The 17,909-nt window shown below is 41.5% G+C and overlaps 1 protein-coding gene across 2 annotated transcripts in view; it reads right to left on the bottom strand.

Moving 5' to 3' along the window:
- The window catches only part of LOC132822265 (sodium-coupled neutral amino acid transporter 3-like), a 135,328-nt gene that overhangs the window by 25,417 nt on the left and 92,002 nt on the right, over positions 1 to 17,909 (bottom strand). For both annotated transcript variants that reach the window (XM_060835411.1, XM_060835412.1), the window contains exons 11-14: positions 16,534 to 16,613; positions 13,822 to 13,922; positions 5,688 to 5,812; positions 1,732 to 1,876 (exon numbers count right to left, since the gene is read on the bottom strand). In XM_060835411.1, coding sequence (XP_060691394.1) covers positions 1,732 to 1,876; positions 5,688 to 5,812; positions 13,822 to 13,922; positions 16,534 to 16,613 — 451 coding nt within the window. The remainder of the gene's footprint in view (positions 1 to 1,731; positions 1,877 to 5,687; positions 5,813 to 13,821; positions 13,923 to 16,533; positions 16,614 to 17,909) is intronic.

The raw sequence follows: 17,909 nt of genomic DNA, 5'->3' as shown, positions 1-17,909 counted from the left end.
TCCTCCTCCCCCTCCCCCAATATACACGTCTTTATCATCTAAATGGTTTGGAGTCATGGCCAGGTACGGTCAAGAGGCTAGGTGCCAGCGTGGATTGGACTTGAAGGATTGTTGTTCTGAATTTTATGTTCCTCTATTTTCTAATTTATTCCTAAGATCTGTAATGCCAGGCTTTTCATTCCTCTATTCTTTTAATTCTTTTCCTAAGAATTTGTTCTGAAGAATTTGTACCTAGGTACCTTGTATCTAAGGTCATCTGAGTATGTGACAATAAAGTTAATTCAATTCAATAATACATTTAAAGGAAGCTAGGAGACCTTGAGATGAGACATAAACAAGCCACAAGCTGTTGGTACCAGAGTGAGGGGTGGTCAGGTCAATATATGGTCAGAATGCCTCGAGAAAATAACCAATGTTTATTATTCATAGCAAGTGGACATTGCTGGCCATCTCTAAATGTGCATCCTAGAGTAGTGTTGAGCTGATGTTGTGAATCATTTCAGTCCAACACCTTTCACAACCTCAGGACATTCCAAAGTGCTTTCCAACCAATGAATCAATTTTGAAGTATATTTAGGTAATGGAATAACTTTGTAGTCAAGATTAGAGTGGAGCAAGAAAAGCACATCAGGAAAGGGCTGATGAAGGGCTTTTGCCCGAAATGTCGATTTTCCTGCTCCTCAGATGCTGCCTGACCTGCTGTGCTTTTCCAGCACCACTCTGATCTCCAGCATCTGCAGTCCTCACTTTTGCCTAATGGAGTAACTTTGTAGGCAACCAATGTGCATATAGAAAGATCCCACAAACAACATCAGGTCGGCAGGTAGGTATTGGCCAAAGCACTGTCATGCACATCTTTAAGTTAGTATCTTATGAGATTTTCTATGTCTACCTAACAGGCAAAATGGGCTTTAGTTTGGTGTCTCACCTCAAAGACAGCACACCCTCAGTGCCACACCAAAGAGTCAGCCTGGGAGTTTTAATCCACAACTCATTGACTCAGGGCAATGTGCTACTACTCAGACAACCTCACCCAAATATCTAACCCCGAAGTTAGGGAGATAAGGAGACAATTATCCCTAGAATTGACAGAGCACCTCAACAGCAACAAAGTTTTCATCACTTCCCCTGAAAGAAAGGCCTGACATCAGGTCAACCGAGGACACAAAGCAGTTTGATCTCCTAGGGCAGTGACAATCTGAAATATAAGCATCCAGGCCAACTCTCCTTTGACTCACATTCCCTGCTCAGTCAACCATCTCACAGACTGGACTTCTGTTATAGCACTCAGGGCATCACAGGTACAAAACTGTGAGCTCCTATACATTTTATAGCATGGCATTTGAGGCTTTACTACCTACTATGCTATCGTTCCTGCCTGGGCATTGCTTCACTCACAACCAGATTCAGTAAAGTCTATTTTTTATTTGATGGGAAACTCTTCTGTTGTCGTTAAAGACCTCAGACAAACAATGAGTCAATAGGGATATAATTATGCCCACGCAATATATCGGGTCTCCACAAGCAAGAAAACAGAAATGCATATACATTATAGAAAAAAAATTACTCTAGTAGTGTTTACATGGCTTACAAATGGAAGGGGACTGTGTTAGGCAGGAATGTTATTGGGAAGATGGTCTTTGATTAGACCATCTTCCCAAATGTTTGATGCTATCACAGCATCGTACTTCTCCATCGCTCAGCTATTCCAAGTAGCTGCCTCTCACTTACCAATAACTCCAAAGATGTCAAGTATGTTTGGTGCAAAGATAACCAGTAGGTTGATCAAAGTAAGAAGGCAGACAGCAATGACAATGTGTCTGATCCAGCTGAAGGGTTTGTTCTGGAACAGCATTTGCTGGATAGCACGGCGCACCTATGAGCAAGAAAAATTACAGAAAAGATTTAAAAAGAAGCACCAGAAATATTCCTCCATTTCTGCCTCTGGTGGTCATATCCCTCAGCTGTTGGGATAATGGAACATTGAAGACTACTGTGTTCATTAAAGAGTCCAAGCCAATCAACCTCAATGCAATTCTCCTTTCTATCTATTAGGACTGTATCTATCAACATGGTAAAAATGGTTTCTCTGACTCTAATCCAGTAGCAACATAGCCTCTGCTTTAAGGTAAATGTGATAACAGAAATTTTTAAAGTGTTGTCTGTGCTGCATAAGCTTATCCCAATGCACAAATGTCACAAAGTTATTAACAGAAGCTTAGGGCAACAGTGGAGTACAGTCCCCATTGGAGTCCCAACATCTACAAGGATATTAATTTGCAGGACTAAGTTGTGAACTTTTTCAAAACTATGCTAGCACTAATTTCGTATTCCTGAACTTTAAATAATAAATATTTCAATGGGTTGACAATAAAACAAATTCTATGGACATTGTTCTGGATTGTACGCCAAAATAATATGAAGAATGACAACAAGGAACATGAAACCAGTTAAACCTTCTCCCACTTGGCTTCACTGTGGAATGGGCTTCCTGGCATAACCAATTCCCAGGGAGCCTGGATTTTCCTGGCATCAACAACAAATACCGAAAGGAGCCGCAGACATTTCAAAACCTCTTAGGCAATCCTCAAAATTTGCAGGACAGTCTATGTTCAATTTGCATGTCTAGCTGCAAAGAGTTGTAGCAATGACAATTACCTCATGGGTTTGATTCTAGCCTTGGGCAACTGTCTGTGTGGAGTTTGCACTTTTTCCCCATGTCTGTGTAGGTTTCCTCCAAGTGCTCCAGTTTCCTCCCACAGTCCAAAGATGTGTAGGTTAGATGGCCTGGCCATGCTAAATTGCCAATAATGTCCAGGGGTGTGTATGCTAGGTGGGAAATGCAGGGTTACAGGTATAGCATGGAGGGAGTGGTCTAGTTTGAGGGGGTGGTGTGGACTCAATGAGCCAAATGTTCAACTTCCACACTGTTGGGATTCTATGATAAGATGGAATGGAACTTAAGCTGACATTTGGGCTGGGAGTTTGGTTTTAGCTGGAATTTTGCAGGAATCTTGTGCATCATTGTTGATGTTTGCAGTACAGTATTTCATTTTGGGATCCCTTAAACATGAGGACATTGTTCTCTCCCTGCTATTTTCTCTGCTCTCTAAACCACACAGACACATGAGAAATTCTTGATGCAAGATGACAAAGCAACACAATTGTACTTACTAACGTGATAAAGACACTCTCACATTGATTTGGCAAGTTAACACTATTACTTTAAATGAGTGTAACTTCTTCACTTGCATTGGATATGTACAGAGAAACAGGCCATTTGGCCCATCAGTTCATGTTTGGGCTAACCTCCACTCCAGTGTCCTCCCTTATTTTCATCTAAATCTACTATCACACTTTGTGGAAACAACCCTCTTTTGTATTTCCCATTCAATCTCTTGGTATCTATTTTACATTAATGGTCTCTAGTTATGGTCTTCCTCATAAGAGGAAACATTCTCTCTTTATTGACTCTATCAAAATCATTCTTCGTTTAAAAGACCTCTAATGAGTAATTTTTGGCTGTCTTTCTTTAAGTGAAATCAGACGCAGCCTGTTAAACCCATTCCACACATTTCCAGGACCTTGTGAACCATCTCTGGACACTCTTCCTGTGCCTCAATGTACTTCTTACAAAATGGCAATCAGAATTAAGTCTGGTCTAACTAAGTTTCAGCACAGATGGTGCAAAATCTGACAGTTCCAGCCTTCAAGAAATAAAATCTGACATTTGGTTTGCTTTGTCTTCCACAGTCGAGAGTGTGGTGCTGAAAAAGTACAGCAGGCAAGGCCACATCCGAGGAGCAGGAGAACCAATGTTTCAGCCATTAGCCCTTCATCAGGAATGAGGCTTGTGGGCCGGGGGATGCCGAGAGATAAACGGGAGGAGGGGTGATGTTGGGAGGAAGATAGCTGAGAAAGCAATAGATAGATGAAGGTGAGGGAGAAGGTGATAGGTCGGGGTTGCGATGGATCGGATAGATGGGGAAGGTCTTACACAATAAGTACAATTGTGCTGCTTTATAGTCTTATATCAAGAATTTCTCATGTGTCTGTGTGGTTTAGAGAGCAGAGAAAATAGCACGGAGAGAACAATGTCCTTATGTTTAAGGGTTCTCAAAATGAAATACTACAAACATCAACGATGATGCATAAGATTCCTGCAAAATCCCAGCGAAAACCAAACTCCCAGCCCAAGTACCAGCCTCCATTCCATCTGATCATATAATCCTTACAGTGTGGAAGTAGGACATTATTTTACACAACCTTGCCAACCTGTGACTTAAACACTTACCTGCAATGAACTATAGTTGAAGATATTGTTGACAATATATTTTTTAAAGATGTTTCACTTTAAAACATAATTACTCTTGAGGATTTAGGCAATTCTGGCAATGCCACATTTAGAGCTCATCTTCAGCTTTTCTGACTGTTTTTAAGGCAAAGATAGATAGAGGTTTGAACAGTAAAGAAGTTAAGGATTATAGTGAGGGGGTGGGTAAGCGGAGCTGAATCCACGAGAAGATGAGCCATGATTTTATTGAATGGCAGAGCAGGCTCTATGAGCCAGATGGCCTACTCCTCCTCCCATTCCTTACGCTCTTATTTGCTTTCTATTCAGAATAGAGGCAGAAAAAGACAAGTAACACCGGTCCTTTTTCTGGAACTACTTGTTTATATAACTGAGTGGATCACTGGACACCAGGAATGTCAACCAGTGATGGTGGAACTGGAATTTTTTGCTAGGATGTGCTAGGCAAGAGGTCTTTATAGATTCCTTCTCTCTGAATAACACGAGTAATACCTGCTGATACTCTTGAGCTGACTACTTTTGTGATGGTCATTTTCAAAATATGTTAAAAATTAGGAATTTGGATCCAGTGCACTTAATAATTTTCAGATAACATCAATGGCAATCATTTCTACCTTTATATGGAAGTGTTTTGCTTTGCTATTCACCAACTTAAATTGGTCCTCAATGGTATATATCCCCAGAGTAAATTACAATACCTTTGCAATAAACTGCAGGCCAACAATAACAACTTGTATTTCTCCAGTAACATTAGCATAATAAAACTTCTCAAAATACTTCACAGCAGCATTATGAAGCAAGATTCAACATTAGATGCTTTTAGGGCCAACAGCCAAACGCTTGATCAAAGATTGGGGGTTTAAGAGAAGTCTTAAACAAGGAATAATATGGATCACCTGGGATTATCATTATCCTTAATACAGTGTCATAAATAGTGATTTTCTTGGTTTTAAGCTACTTTGATATTTTCGTACATCAAAGTTGAAAATCCCAGTAATCCATTAATTAGGATTACGCACTTCTGCTAGCATTACACTTGCTTTTGATATCAACAAGTAAGGAGAATGATGTTATTTGGCTGAGGTGCAATTTTCTTGCTTTTTGAATTCTGTGCTGTATCAAGACTGGAAAAAGGAGTTATTAACCTCAATGAGAAAAGAGAAAAAGCATTGCAAGAGAAACCTTCAAGTAGGAAATAAAATGGTGAGTATGAAAGGAATGTTAAAAAGGAAATAATTATGAGTGAGAAAGAAAAACTGGTGTGTTCAATACCTAAGCCATATATTTCACAATGTACACTGTTAGTAAAAAGAATGCCCAATTCTGACCAGGTAAAAGTACGATTTGCAGCACAAGTACTGATCCTTACACTTACCGGAAAGAGTACGATGGGTACAGTAAGGGTTACCGCAATCAGCACAGCCACACGGACACACAAAATTAGTGTATCAAAAGGGTCAATCTTACTGTATGTATGCAGCATCTCTGGTTCAACTCTGTCTGTAATGAAGAAAGGGAATATCACATCAGCTGTAGATTATAGTAGAAACATCTGATTATGAGCATCATATCAATGTTAATAGGAAGAGTGCCTTTGGTCTTCTTTGTTAATGTGCTCAGCGGCCTTTAATAAAGCAGATAATATGCAGGAAAAGTAAAGCTTGCATTTATTTTGATTTTTTTACATCAGTAAGAGCGTTACAGCCAATAAAATACCACAGTGATGTAGGAAATACTAATTTGCACATAATAAGGTCCCATAAACAGATTGTCTATTTTAGTAAAATAAAAGCAAATGTTAAACGAAATCAAAAAATCCCAGTAAGACTGAACAAGTCTGGCAGAATCTGTGAAGGGAGAGCCAAAGTAACATTTCAAGTTAAAACAACTCTTCTCCACAACTACTTTCATGATGTTTGGAAGAACAAGCCTGTCCTTAGAATCAAAGAAAGTTTATGGCACAGAAAAAGGCCATTTGGCCCATCAGTCTGTGCCATTCACAAAACAAGCCACTCAGTCAAACCCCATTTTATAGCACTTTGTCCACAGTTTTTTTTAATGTCACCTCTGAACATAGTACAAAACAATGCAGTACAGGCCCTTCGGCCCTCGATGTTGTGCCAACCTGTGAAACCAATCTGAAGCCCATCTAACCAACACTACTCCATTATTATCCATATATTTATCCAACAATCATTTACATGGCCTTAAAGTTGGTGAGTCTGGCAAGCATTCCACTCCCTTACTACTCTCTGAATAAAGAAACTACCTCTGACATCTGTCCTATATCTATCACCCCTCAATTTAAAGCTATATCCTCTCATGCTAGCCATCACCATCCAAGGAAAAAGGCTCTAAATTCCAACCTATCTAATTCTCTGATCATCTTGTATGTCTCTATTAAGTCACCTCTTAACTTTCCCTCGAACAAAAAGAGCCTCAAGTCCCTCAGCCTTTCCTCATAAGACCTTCCTTCCATACCAGGCAACATCCTGGTAAATTTCCTCTGCATCCTTTCCAATGCTTCCATATCCTTCCTATAATGCAGCGACCAGAACAGTACGCAATACTCCAAGTGCAGCCGCACCAGAATTTTGTGCAACTGCAGCATGGTCTTATGGCTCCGAAACTCAATCCATCTACCCATAAAAACTAACACACTATATGCCTTCTTAACAACCCGATCAATCTGGTGGCGACTTTCAGGGATCTATGCACATGGATACTGAGATCTCTCTGCTCATCTACACTACCAAGAATCTTACTATTAGCCCAGTACTCTTTATTCCTGTTACTCCTTTCAAAGTGAATCACCTCACACTTTTTCACATTAAACTCCATTTGGCACCTCTTAGCCCAGCTCTGCAGCTTATCTATGTCTGTTTGTAACCTGGAAAAAGGAACTATAAACCTCAATGAGGAGCTATTAAACTCAACCTGCACTATCCACAACTCCACCAACTTTAATCTGCAACTTCACTAACCCAGCCTCCTACGTCCTCGTCCAGATCATTTATCAAAATGGCAAACAACAGTGGACGCAAAACAGATCCTTGTGGCACACCACTAGTAACTGAACTTCAGGATGAACATTTCCCATAAACCACCACCCTCTGGCTTCCTACAGCTAGCCAATTTTTGATCCAAACTGCCCTCAATCACCCTCACTCCCATGCTTCTGTATTTTCTGCAATAGCCTACCATGGGGAACCTTATCAAACACTTTACTGAAATCCATGTACATCACATCAACGACTTTACCCTCATCCACCTGGTTGGTCACCTTCTCAAAGAACTGAATAATGTTTGTGAGGCATGACCTATCCTTCACAAAACGGCGCTGACTATCCCTAATCAAATTATTCCTTTCTGGATGCTTATAAATCCTATCTCTTATAACTTTTTCAAATACTTTACCCACAACCAAAGTAAGGCTCACTGGTCTATAGTTACCAGAACTGTCTCTACTCTCCTTCTTGAACAAGGGACAACATTTGCTATTGTCCAGTCTTCTGGCGTGATTCCTGTAGACAATGACTACATAAAGATCAAAGCCAAAAGCTCTGCAATCTCCTCCCTAGCTTCCCAGAGAATCCTAGGTTAAATCCCACCCCCCACCTTTTCCTCCGCTACATCGAGAAGTTGAACAGTTCATCAACTTTACCAACACCTTTCACCCGACCTCAAATTCACCTTGACCGTCTCAGACTCCTCCCTTCCCTTCCTAGACCTTTCCATTTCTATCTCAGGCAACCGAATCAACACGGACATCTACTATAAACCGACTGACTCCCACAGCTACCTAGACTACACCTCCTCCCACCCTGCCCCCTGTAAAAACGCCATCCCATATTCCCAATTCCTTTGTCTCCGCTGCATCTGCTCCCAGGAGGACCAGTTCCAACACCGCACAGCCCAGATGGCCTCCTTCTTCAAGGACCGCAGATTTCCCCCAGACGTGATCTACGATGCCCTCCACCGCATCTTCTCCACTTCCCACTCCTCCGCCCTTGAGCCCCATTCCTCCAACCATCACCAGGACAGAACCCCACTGGTTCTCACCTACCACCCCACCAACCTCCATATACAGTGTATCATCCACCGTTATTTCCGCCACCTCCAAACGGACCCCACCACCAGGGATATATTTCCCTCCCCTCCCCTATCAGCGTTCTGAAAAGACCACTCCCTCCGTGACTCCCTCGTCAGGTCCACACCCCCCACCAACCCAACCTCCACTTCCAGCACCTTCCCCTGCAACCGCAAGAAATGCAAAACTTGCGCCCACACCTCCTCCCTTACTTCTCTCCAAGGCCCCAAGGGATCCTTCCACATCCGCCACAAATTCACCTGCACCTCCACACACATCATCTATTGCATCCGTTGCACCCGATGTGGCCTCCTCTATATTTGGGAGGCAGGCCGCCTACTTGCGGAACGTTTCAGAGAACACCTCTGGGACACCCGCACCAACCAACCCAACCACCCCGTGGCTCAACACTTTAACTCCCCCTCCCACTCCACCAAGGACATGCAGGTCCTTGGACTCCTCCATCGCCAGACCATAACAACACGACAGTTGGAGGAAGAGCGCCTCATCTTCCGCCTGGGAACCCTCCAACCACAAGGGATGAACTCAGATTTCTCCAGTTTTCTCATTTCCCCTCCCCCCACCTTGTCTCAGTCAAATCCCTCGAACTCAGCACGGCCTTCCTAATCTGCAATCTTCTTCCTGACCTCTCCGCCCCCACCCCACTCCGGCCTATCACCCTCACCTTGACCTCCTTCCACCTATCATATCTCCATCGCCCCTTCCCCAAGTCCCTCCTCCCTACTTTTATCTTAGCCTGCTGGGCACACTTTCCTCATTCCTGATGAAGGGCTTATGCCCGAAACGTCGAATTTCCTGTTCCTTGGATGCTGCCTGACCTGCTGCGCTTTTCCAGCAACACATTTTCAGCTCTAAATCTCATCCGGCTGAGGGGACTTAACTACTTTCACATTTTCTAGAATTGCTAACACCTGCTCCTTATAAACCACAATCCCATTTAGTTTAGCCTGTATCTCAGTATTCTCCTTGACAACATTGTCTTTTTCCTGTGTGAATACTGACGAAAAATATTCACTTAGCATCTCTCCTATCTCTTTGGGCTCCACATCCAACTTCCCACTACTGTCCTTGACAGGCCCTAATCTTACTCTCATCATTCTTTTATTCCTGACATACCTACAGAAGGGTTGAGGCTTTTCCTTGATCCTACCTGCCAAAGACTTCTCATTTCCCCTCCTGGCTCTTCTTAGCAACTTGCAACACTCAAATACCCTAACTGAGTCTTCACGTCTCATTTTTACATAAGCCTCTTTCTTCATCTTAACAAAAGCTTCAACTTCTTTAGTAAACCACAGTTGCCTCTCTCGACCACTTCCTCCCCGCCTGACAGGTACATACTTACCAAGGACATACAGTAGCTGTTCCTTGAATAAGCTCCACATTTCAATTGTGCCCATCCCTGCAGTTTCCTTCCCCATCCTATGCATCCTAAATCTTGCCTAATTGTATCATAATTGCCTTTCCCCAGCTATAGGGATGCAAGGCCTCAGTTTAACATCGGATCTTTAAGACTGGACTTAATGCACAGGGTGGTGCTCCCTCGATGGAAGCCTCAGGTTGAATCAGGCATTCAAATCGCTGAAGTGTGACCCTAAACTTGAGACAAGATGCTACTAAATCGGCCACAGCTGGTACTGTGTAAATGACATGCGTGAAGCAAGCATTAAAAGATTATGCACTTTTATAACATCAAGTTTGGAACTGTAGTGATTGGGAAGAGATCAGCCAACTGGAATATGAGTTCCCTGATTGGGGCTGTTAACCTGGTTCAATCAGGAAGCCCTGGCTGACAGATATAAAAGGAGTGTCAGAGATGCTGGCTCTCTGGGAGTTGACTCTGTGTGAGGCAATACTAAAGTCAAGGACTGTTCATGTGTAAATAAAGGGTGACTTGGTGGCAGTTCCTGGCCTGTTGGAATTATTTCAGGTACCAACTCAAAATATTAAATGGTACAGCTTCACTGTCAAACTTAACCATTTTCCCACATTAATATTTATTCCCAAACGTCCTATCCATTCTTATGAGTTCTCCAGTAGCTGGGAGAGTCAGATGTTGTTGGTAATTGAATTTTCATAGTTACACTCAATGTGATTCTTAAACTGACCCACAGAAAAGACCTTATTATTTTCTTAGTACCTTTTTTAAGCCAAAATGTCTCATTTCCATTTGCTGGTTCATTTGGTTGTCAAGAACTAGCAGAAATCAGCAAATTTAATGCAATGAGTTAGCGGGTAATAAACAATCATCTAACTAAAGCCCAGTGCAAGTGAGAGGGCACAGAATTCAACTGTCATAGGGTTAGAATCAAAAGAAGGCAAGAAGGGGAAAGAAAATAAAAGTACTGGGGATGCTGGAAATCTGAAACAAACATAGAAGATGTTTGAGAAAGCTTGGTCAGGTAGAATCAGTGGAGAGAGAAACAGAATTAACGTTTCAAGTTTGATATGATTTTTTCAGAACTCAGAGCTCTTCAGAATGGGCAAGAGATTGGTACCTCCATTGGTAGATGACTATCCTGATGCTCACGGTTAATTGAGGACCCTTTATGGGTGCTTGTTCATAAATCCCTGAAGGTGACAGGACAGGTTAACAGGGTAGAACATAGAACACTACAGCACAGGAACAGGCCTTTCGGCCCTCCAAGCCTGTGCCGATCAGGTTCCTCTATCTAAACCTGCTGCCTATTTTCTATGGATCTGTATCCCTTTGCTCCCTGCCCATTTATGCATCTGTCTCGATATATCTTAAATGATGCTATCATTCCCGCCCCTACAACCTCTGCTGGCAATGCATTCCAGGCACCCACCACCCTCTGCATAAAGAACTTTCCACATACATCTCCCCTAAACCTTTCCCCTCACACTTTGAACTCCAGAGTCCTCTACTCTGGGAAAAAGTTTCTTGCTATGCACCCTGCCTACACCTCTCATGATTGTGTAGGCCTCAATCAGGTCCCCCCCAAACTTCTTCTTTCCAATGAAAATACTTCTAATTTACGCAACCTCTCCTCACAGTTAGCACCCTCCATACCAGGCAACATCCTGGTGAACCTCCTCTGCACCCTCTCCAAAGCATCCACATCCTTTTGGTAATGTGACGACCAGAACTGTTAGAAAGGCCTATGGAATGCTTGCCTTTATCAGTCATGGCACAGGTTATGAGAACAATGAGGTCATATTGGAGCCGTACAGAACTTTGGTTAGGCCACAGCTGGAGTACTGCATGCAATTCTGGTCATTGCACTGTAGGAAGGATGTGATTGCACCTGAGGGGGAGCAGAGGAAATTTACCAGGAAGTTGCATGGAATGGAGGAGAGGCTGGAAAAGCTCAGAGTGTTTTCTTTGAAGCAGAGAGGTTGAGGTGGAGAGACCTGACAGAGGTGTATAAGATTATGAGGGGCATGGATAGAGTGAATAGAAAACAGCTATTCTCCTTTGTTGAAGAGTCAACAACAAGAGGCCACAATTTTAAAGTGAAAGGCAGATTTAAGAGGGAAATTGAGGAAAAAGTCTTTCATCCAGAGGGTGATGGAGGTCTGGAATGTACCGTGTAGGAAGGTAGCTGAGGCAGGAAACCTTTAAAATGTAACATTCAAGGTTATGGGTCTGGTGTGAGAATGTGGAACTACTTAGATAGCAATGTATTTTTGGTGGTACAGACTCAATGGGCTGAAGGGTCTTTTCCGTACTGTATGATTCTGTGCGCACCATGATCAGGTGACAGAATAAGAGTCTAGCAGTACAGGACACAACCACACTTTTTGGGAATGAACCCCAAATATGTAGAAATGAGAAGGTAAAGGTTTCACTGGGACCTCAAATCCAATGGAGGTGAATATAGTTGATAAATGCACTGAGATTGGAACAATTCCCTTTGCACAAGATGACAAGCCAGTTTTGTGAAATGTTCAGACTTGAATTGTCAATGGTCTCAAATTTCAACATGTCTTAGGCTGCTGAAATAAATTATTTTGGCTGGACATATCATATTGTATGCCTCTGATTTGGATGTCAAAATGTGTTAGGAATACAAGTGCAAAAATTCTCACCGAGTTGCTACAGTTCCTCATTCCTGATGAACCTATGCTAACATAACCTGACTGCTAAAATGAATAGTCAGGTACTACATGGTGGATTTGTTGAAGAGGAACACAGAAACTGCTATGTCTATCTCCTTGTTCCTGACTCAAAATCACACACAGTGCTTTTGTGAACTACATTTAGTCTTCGGGAGTCATTGATAGTCTGAACCACCAAGGGGCCAGTGCTGAAGTAAAAGGGCTATGGGATAAAGAAAGATCTGTAAAACAGGAGGCTGGTGAGTCCAGAAACATTCTGAGGGAAATAGGAAAATTCTTATGTAAGGGACGTGATATAGAGTTCACAGAACCTAGGCCATTGTCTTAATATCATGTGTCTTAAAATCATTAAATATGTTTTTTTCAAATTTAAGTTTACTTTAAAACTAGCAAATGCAAATACACAAGGAATACAGAATTAAATACTGAGGAATTCACCTGGCTCCCAATATTGACCGTGAAAATGCATAAAGATCAGTGGAATACAAATCTGATTTTCTAATAATCGATCGCTGTCAGGGATTGATTAACTCACTAGGCTAGTTGATTTAAAATAGTAAAACACATGATAAGTCATAAACCAGATATTACAGCAAACAATTTGGGTGTGTGAGCATGCGTGTGTGTGTGTGTGAACAGACTAACTATCAGGTGAAGCTGCAATATTGTATACCACAGCACATGGTGAATTCTCTTAAAAGCAAGGTACAGATGCAACAAAATCCGAAAAGGCTGTGGTGGAAATCTGTACAATGCTGGTAAGAACGCTGTTAATATTGTGTCTAATTTTAATCAGGGTCTTTATGAGAAGATCAGTTTAAATAGAGGTCATAGGGTCATACATCATGGAAATAGACCCAGGCCATGTTGACCATAATCCCAAACTAAGCTAGTCCCACCTGCCTGCGCTTGGCCCACATCTCTCCAAGCCCTTCCTATTCATGTACTTACCCAAATGTCTTCTAAGTGTACCTACATCTACTTCTTTGGAAAGTTCATTCCACACACAAACCTATCTCTGTGTAAAAGAGTTGTCTCTCTCGTCCTTTTTAAATCTTTCTCTTCTCACCTTAAAGATATGCCGGCGGTCTTGAAATCCCCTCCACTAGGGAAAAGCATCTATCATTTATGTTATGTATAATGTTCAACAAATATTGCAAATTGATATGTTATCAAAAGAGACTCAAGGATGATGAGAAAACCATCAATATGGCTTCTTTATTGTAATCGAGTTCACGCTAATATCTTGTATAGTTACTACATACTTTTGTACATAATGTGGAATATAATTGAGCAAACGTGCACATTTTAAACTCACCATAAAATGTCAAGTACCCAAACAGTGCAGCGAGAAAATACATGAGGTACATGACCAGAATAGAGATGTTCGACACATGCTGCATTTTTTTCTTGGAGGGGCTGAAATACAAGTTTTACGTGTCAGACATAAAACACCAAAGAGCGGTTGGAATTCTCATTAAAGAACAAAATTCCACATATCCCCTCACTGGACATTTGAAATTACAACTTTAGGTCTGCTGAAGATAGCTTGTTATGTTCAGCTATAAATGCTCTGAATATTTTATTTTCCTGAGAGTTGATTCACACTGACATATGTTTGCTCACAATTATATAGCCTGGAGACGTAACTAAGGATTCCCAGGGTGATCGGAATCAGATATTTGTGCCTTTTATCTCTCCAAATAAGCCATCAACTGGAGACATATTTGGGATAAGTTACAAGGCTTCACAATGATATAAATAGACAATAAGCAGTTAGATCCAAACTGATTTAATGCCAACACTGCAACCCATCTTTACATAATGATACAAAATAAAGAACACGCCATGTTGTTCAACCTGAATGGATGGTCTCCCTTGATTAAGGAAATGATTTCTAATTCCCACTACTGCATTTCCAAATATTTCATTGTACAATCCCTACAGTGTGGAACCAGGCCATTCAGCCCATCTACCAGCCAAGGAGCATCTCACTCAGATTCACCCCCGCAACACCATCTCAGTAACCCTGCATTTCCCTTCATCCACCTAGCCTGGACACTATGGGCAATTTAATACAGCCAATCCACTTAATTTACACATTTTTGGACCATGGAAGGAAACCAGAGCACCCACAGAAAACAGGGAGAATGCACAAACTCTACACAGGCAGTAGCCTGAAACTAGGATTGACCCCAGGTCCCTGGCACTGTGAGGCAGCAGTGCTGACCATTGAGACACTGTGCTACCCAATGTTGGTGAAATCCAGCTTGCTCTTCAAAAACATGACAGTCTGCATAGAATTCTACCTTAACAGAGCTTCATCATCGGCATATATCCCAGTAATTGTCATTTATATCTTGTGATTTACAGTTCAAAAAAGAGGACTTTCAATGTTGCGAGTACAGATTATTCGTTAAAATGCTGTGACATACCAAAATATTGTTTGTTTACAGTCTATGGGAAGATGACATCAGGGTAAGCTGATTAGCACCTTAGCTCCCCACTGCCTTGCCCAAAACCACTATACTTCAAAGAAACCATGAGAAGTAACCCTTTTTACCCCAATATCGTTTGATGGAGATATCAAAAAATGGGACTGATATATAAGTGCAATTTTAACTCACTCAGATGCATTATTCACACACAGATAAGATCAGGTCTGTAGTATTCATCTTTTCTCCTATCTCTCCTTTTCTTTGAAAATTGATTAATTTTACTTTCGTTCTTCCAAAGTAGGTTTGAAAATAGAACCTTGTTTCTTTTCCTGCTCCTCCCTCCTTTTAAGTGCCTCTGTTTTTTTGCCCATTTTCTATTAGAATTCTTAGGAAAAAGGAAGCTTCAGAATCTCACTTTCTTTCCAGCCCCCTAACTCTAAGCTGTCGCTTAGTTTCTCCTTCCTCTGGCAATACATCAAGATGACAGACAAAGGCTTTATTCTTTATGTTCCTCATCCCCTAAAGATCTTTATCCAGCTCACTCTTTAAGATTCTTCTGCTCATCTGCAGGTAAGGTTCACTCCCATGACAATTCTGAACCAGGGCGTTCCATTTGCCTAGGACTCTCTCCTCACTTAATTTAGTGGAGTGGGAGAATTGCTTGTTGACAAATGTCCATTGGAAAAGCCCCAACCTGACATTGCTATGCCTGCAAAATCTCCCCACAGGTGGGCAGAGTTCCCAACGTTGGAGCCGTGTTGGCATAGCCGTAATGTCACTGGACTAATTAATCCAGATCTCAGGCTAATGTTATGGGGAAATGGGTTCAAATCCTACCATGGTATATAATAAAACTTGCAATGAAAGGAAAAGTTAGTTGATTGTTGTATAAAGCCCACGTGGTTTGCTAATGCTCCATTAGAGAAAAAATCTTCCATCTTTACCTAGTCTTCAGGTGATTCCATCTAGATTAGTGTAGTGCTGGGAAAGCACAGCAGGTCAGGCAGTATCTGATTCCTGATGAAGGGCTTTTGCCTGAAATGTCAATTTTCCTAATCCTCAGATGCTGCCTGACCTGCTGTGCTTTTCCAGCACTAGTCTAATCTTGACTCTAATCTCCAGCGTCTGCAGTACCCACTTTCGCCTAGGTAATTTCATAGCGTGTAGTAAAATGTTAACTGCATTCTGGGAAATTATAGAAGGCAACTAATGCCAGCAACATCCACATCACATGAATGAATTCTAAATAACCCTGTGGAAATCCCACACTGGGCACGTGGCCACATGAATTAGGAGCTGAAGGAGGCCATTCAGCCCTTGATAAACATGTGGCTGATTTCACAAGCACATTCCTTGTTACCTTCTATACAATTAGACTTCACTTGTTAGTCAAGAATCTATCTATCTCTGCTACAATGGATGTGCAGAACTAACACTGAGACATCATTTATAGACAATGGAAAAAGAGACGGATCATAAAATTTTCAATAATGACAGAACTCAAAGCGGTAGCTTTGGTAGCTACCTGTTGGTAGCTCAGTTCTAGAGCAATTGCATCCATTACACCAATTGAAAATCCCATGCATACATACTTTTTCAGCTCTGTGTAGATGGGCAATACCTCTGGATGACAGACAAAGGCAAAAGCCAAGATGGGAATGGTATATGCAGTCTGCAAATGAGAGAGACAGAACTTTGAATTTATTTAAACCAAACCATGAAAATGGGAGATAGATACTTGCAACATTAGATCCAACCCTATAGGCTCCAGCTTCGTTATTATTCCTCAATTGAAGAGGTAGTTCAATTGAGGAATTATGATATTAAACATTGTGTTCTCTACTTTGCTGCAAACTATACATTGGGAGATCCTGTAGCATGTAGTTTAAAGGCAAAAGCCCTAATAAGTTAGAAGGTTTTCTATCAGCAAGGACTTCAAATACGTTCAAAAGACAAATTCTGGAAAGTCTCGTACTTCAATGCTTTGGATTACAGATTCAGAGGCCCAGATTTTCACTGTCTATTGTCTAGTTGGGGATAAGGCAGGAACAGGATAGTGATTGTGGGTGATCAGTCATGATCACAATGAATGGTGGTGCTGGCTCGAAGGGCCAAATGGCCTAGTCCTGCACCTATTGTCCATTGAACTGGGCTTTTACAAATGACAGGCGGAAGTGATTCCCAGACTTTTATTCTTAGTCCTGTTTCTAGTCATTTTTGCCAGTGCATAATAAAAGTTTACAAGCAGCTAGCCTACAGACAACATTCCAGACCTTGCTAGTTCCATCAATGGTTGGCCAATGCAAACTGCTCCCGCTCCATCATGCAATTTTGATTGAATTGGGCCTCTCTGATTAGCGATGTAGTTCATGGCTTCTCAGAGGTGTCACAAAGGGAAGGTAAACGTAACTCTAAGAGGGGATAAATAAGGAACAGCCACCTGCTCCTGGAATTCTTTGGCTGGCAGGCCATTTGCTTTGAAATGGAAAAACAAAACACCTGTTCCTTCATTTTAAAGGGACTGCAATTGCCTGAAGCTGGAATGACAGCTGAATATTTCAAATGCTTGGCTGATCTTCAAAGCAGTTCAACTGTTTCACTCAGTAGAGAATTATATGCACAGTTTGTTTGAGTTAAGAGATTATTAAAGGGTTGTCTATCTTTGATTTGATTCATGAAGAAATGTTTGCTTATTTTTATGACTAAATAACTGCTTGAGGCAATTTAGCTTCCAATGGTTGAGTTTTGTTTTCAGCATATTGTGTGGCTGAGTGACAGTTTCACCTTTTCTCATGCCCATTTAAACGATTTCTTCTGCAGTACGGGACACCATGGGCTAGTGGTATTATCACTACATTATCAATCCAGAGATCCTAGTAATGATCTGGGGATCCAAGTTTGAATCCTGCCATGGTATATAGTGGAATTTGGACTCAATTAAAAATCTTGAATTAATAATCTAATAAGG

Source organism: Hemiscyllium ocellatum, chromosome 14, assembly GCF_020745735.1.
Source record: "Hemiscyllium ocellatum isolate sHemOce1 chromosome 14, sHemOce1.pat.X.cur, whole genome shotgun sequence".
Classification (NCBI taxonomy): Eukaryota; Metazoa; Chordata; class Chondrichthyes; order Orectolobiformes; family Hemiscylliidae; genus Hemiscyllium; species Hemiscyllium ocellatum.
This window is presented reverse-complemented; position numbering and strand designations above follow the sequence as displayed.